We start from the raw sequence: 2,500 nt of genomic DNA, 5'->3' as shown, positions 1-2,500 counted from the left end.
CCCCCTCTTTCCCCCTCTTCCCCTCCCCCATTCCCCTAGAGTCTCCTCCGCCTCCCGAAGGGCCTGAGGAAGCTAGGACGCGACTTGCTTGGAATTTCGGGGACCAGGTCTTTTAGCGTGGGGAAAGGGGGAAGGGGGGGGAGGGGGGAGTACCTTAAGAACTTGGTGGGGTCCCTACGTGGATTTTTTTTTAAAAAAGAACTTTGAGGAATTTTGGGAAGCAATTCTTCGTTCGATTTGATGGGAATATTGGATTCAGTTCGAATATTGGCAACCTAGGAATATGGCTTATGATATTATATACTAAGAAGCAGGTCTTGGAAATTTGGAATCCTGAATTTGGAATCGGGAACCATCGACTGAAGGCCAGAGTCGACAAACTAAAACATGTAACCTGGAATCTAAAACTGCAAATCTAGTGAATGGAAGATAGAAACTGAAACCCGGAATCTGAAATCGAGAACCTGAAGCCCGGGGTCCTGGAATCGACATTCTGAATCGTAAACTTTGATTTCGGAACCATAAACTAAAATCACAGAAACCGGTGCAAGATCTGAAGAACAGCGCAAATGATGAAAACAATTATACGCACTTATTTTAGCTTCAGCTCTCCCTCCACTCTCTTATTCCCTCCTTCCCTTCCTTCTTCCCTATCTTCTCCTCCCGTCTCTCCCTCTTTCTTTCTGTCTGCTTGTCGGCCTTTCTCTCTCTCTCTCTCTCTCTCTCTCTCTCTCTCTCTCTCTCTCTCTCTCTCTCTCTCTCTCTCTCTCTCTCTCTCTCTCTCTCTCTCTCTCCTTACCAGTGTCCAGCATCGTGAGCTTGACCGCGGGCGTGGGCGTCCCCTCGCCCACCCTCGTCCTCGCTGTGAGCCAGAACTCGTGCGTCCCTCGGGTGAGGTGCGAGAGAGTGTGAGAGTTGGCGTGGGCGTGAAGAGGGTGCTGCAGCGGTGCGCGGGCGTGGGGTGGGCGGTGGTTGAGCGTGTAGCCCAGGAGCACGCCCGTGGGTGGCTGTGGAGGCAGCCACGTCAGGATAGCCGAGTCATCGCTTGACTGCAGAGCCCTGAGCCCGGCCGGCATGCCCGCCACTGCAATTAACATATTGAGAACGATGTTGCAGTGCCAGCGGCTAATCTCTGTCATTTGGGGTTTATTGCACTCTCGGAATCGCCCGGCCAGCTACATTGCTACACTGAACGGCGCTCTTATTCAAATGGCTCATTACCTTCTGCGTTGCAGAGAACTACGGTAAATCAGCACCAGAGGGAGTGCATGAACAAGAAAAAATTCGGGGAAAAGAACAGGCATAATGAAAAAAAAAAAAAAAGGCTTTTCATACAAGCCGATATTCGATGTTTTACTGTAGTACAAGTAACAATGCAACAGAGTAGTGCAGAGCAACATCTCCCTATGACAATATGATGAAGAAAATTATGAGTTAGTGAAAACTGACAACCACACGAATAACAATGGAGGATTCTGAAAAATAGACTGACCATCCTCCCGCGTGGTGCAGGTCAGGTCGGGAGACGCCACGCCCGCGCCCGCCCGCGTCACGGCCGAGACTGTGACGGTGTAGTTCGACCACGCCCTCAGGCCGCCCACGATCTCCTCGCGGCCGCTCGTCATTCGAGTCAGCTCCTCAACCTTCTCTGTAGGTAGAAAAAAAAGGTAGGGACATAGATGTGTGTATATATATATATATATATATATATATATATATATATATGTGTGTGTGTGTGTGTGTGTGTGTGTGTGTGTGTGTGTGTGTGTGTGTGTGTGTGTGTATGTATGTATGTGTTCATATGTATATAAAAATAATTTATCTATGTGTGAATGTATGTATGCATGAATGCATATATGTATGTATTTATGTATGATGTATGTATGAATGTATGTATGTATGTGTGTATACATGCTTGTATGTATGCATGCATGAGTGTATATATGTGTGTATACTTGATGTATGTATGTATATATGTTTGTATGTATGTATTTATATACTCATGTATGCATTTACAGTACGTATGTATGCATCTCGCATGTATGAATGTATGCATGTATGAATGTATGCATATATGTAATACTATATGTGTACGCATACATGCATTTGTACGCACATGCTTCTCCCGAGCTCCCCGCGTACCTGTGGAGTCGTCGAGCCGCGTGAGTGTGAGGCGGTAGCCCTGCAGGAGGCCGTTGTGGGCGGCAGCTGGAGGCGGCGCCCACCTCACGTGCAGGGACGACCCTCCTGCTCCCCCGCTGCACTCCACGCCCACGGGAGACGCGGAAGGCACTGTGTGTGGAAACCAGCTGTCTGAGAAACTGTGCTCTTATAACCACTCACTGGATCATTTGAGGAACAAGCACACTGAGAGGGCGTGGCCGAGCGTCCGACCCGGCGCCACTTACCGTCCTCGAGCGTCCTGACCACGACGGGCGGCGAGATGGGTCCGGAGCCGTGGGCGTTGTACGCCCTCACCACCACCGCATACTGCACCCAT

At 49.4% G+C, this 2,500-nt stretch overlaps 1 protein-coding gene across 1 annotated transcript in view; it reads right to left on the bottom strand.

The window, feature by feature from the left end:
• Positions 1-2,500, bottom strand: part of LOC125040414 (Down syndrome cell adhesion molecule-like protein Dscam2) — a 17,965-nt gene that overhangs the window by 15,328 nt on the left and 137 nt on the right. The window contains exons 1-4 of the mRNA XM_047634967.1: positions 2,409-2,500; positions 2,143-2,292; positions 1,493-1,648; positions 800-1,084 (exon numbers count right to left, since the gene is read on the bottom strand). The exon at positions 2,409-2,500 is cut by the window's right edge and continues 137 nt beyond it. Of these exons, the coding sequence (XP_047490923.1) occupies positions 800-1,084; positions 1,493-1,648; positions 2,143-2,292; positions 2,409-2,500 (683 nt within the window). The remainder of the gene's footprint in view (positions 1-799; positions 1,085-1,492; positions 1,649-2,142; positions 2,293-2,408) is intronic.

Source organism: Penaeus chinensis, chromosome 29 (assembly GCF_019202785.1).
Source record: "Penaeus chinensis breed Huanghai No. 1 chromosome 29, ASM1920278v2, whole genome shotgun sequence".
Classification (NCBI taxonomy): domain Eukaryota; kingdom Metazoa; phylum Arthropoda; class Malacostraca; order Decapoda; family Penaeidae; genus Penaeus; species Penaeus chinensis.
This window is presented reverse-complemented; position numbering and strand designations above follow the sequence as displayed.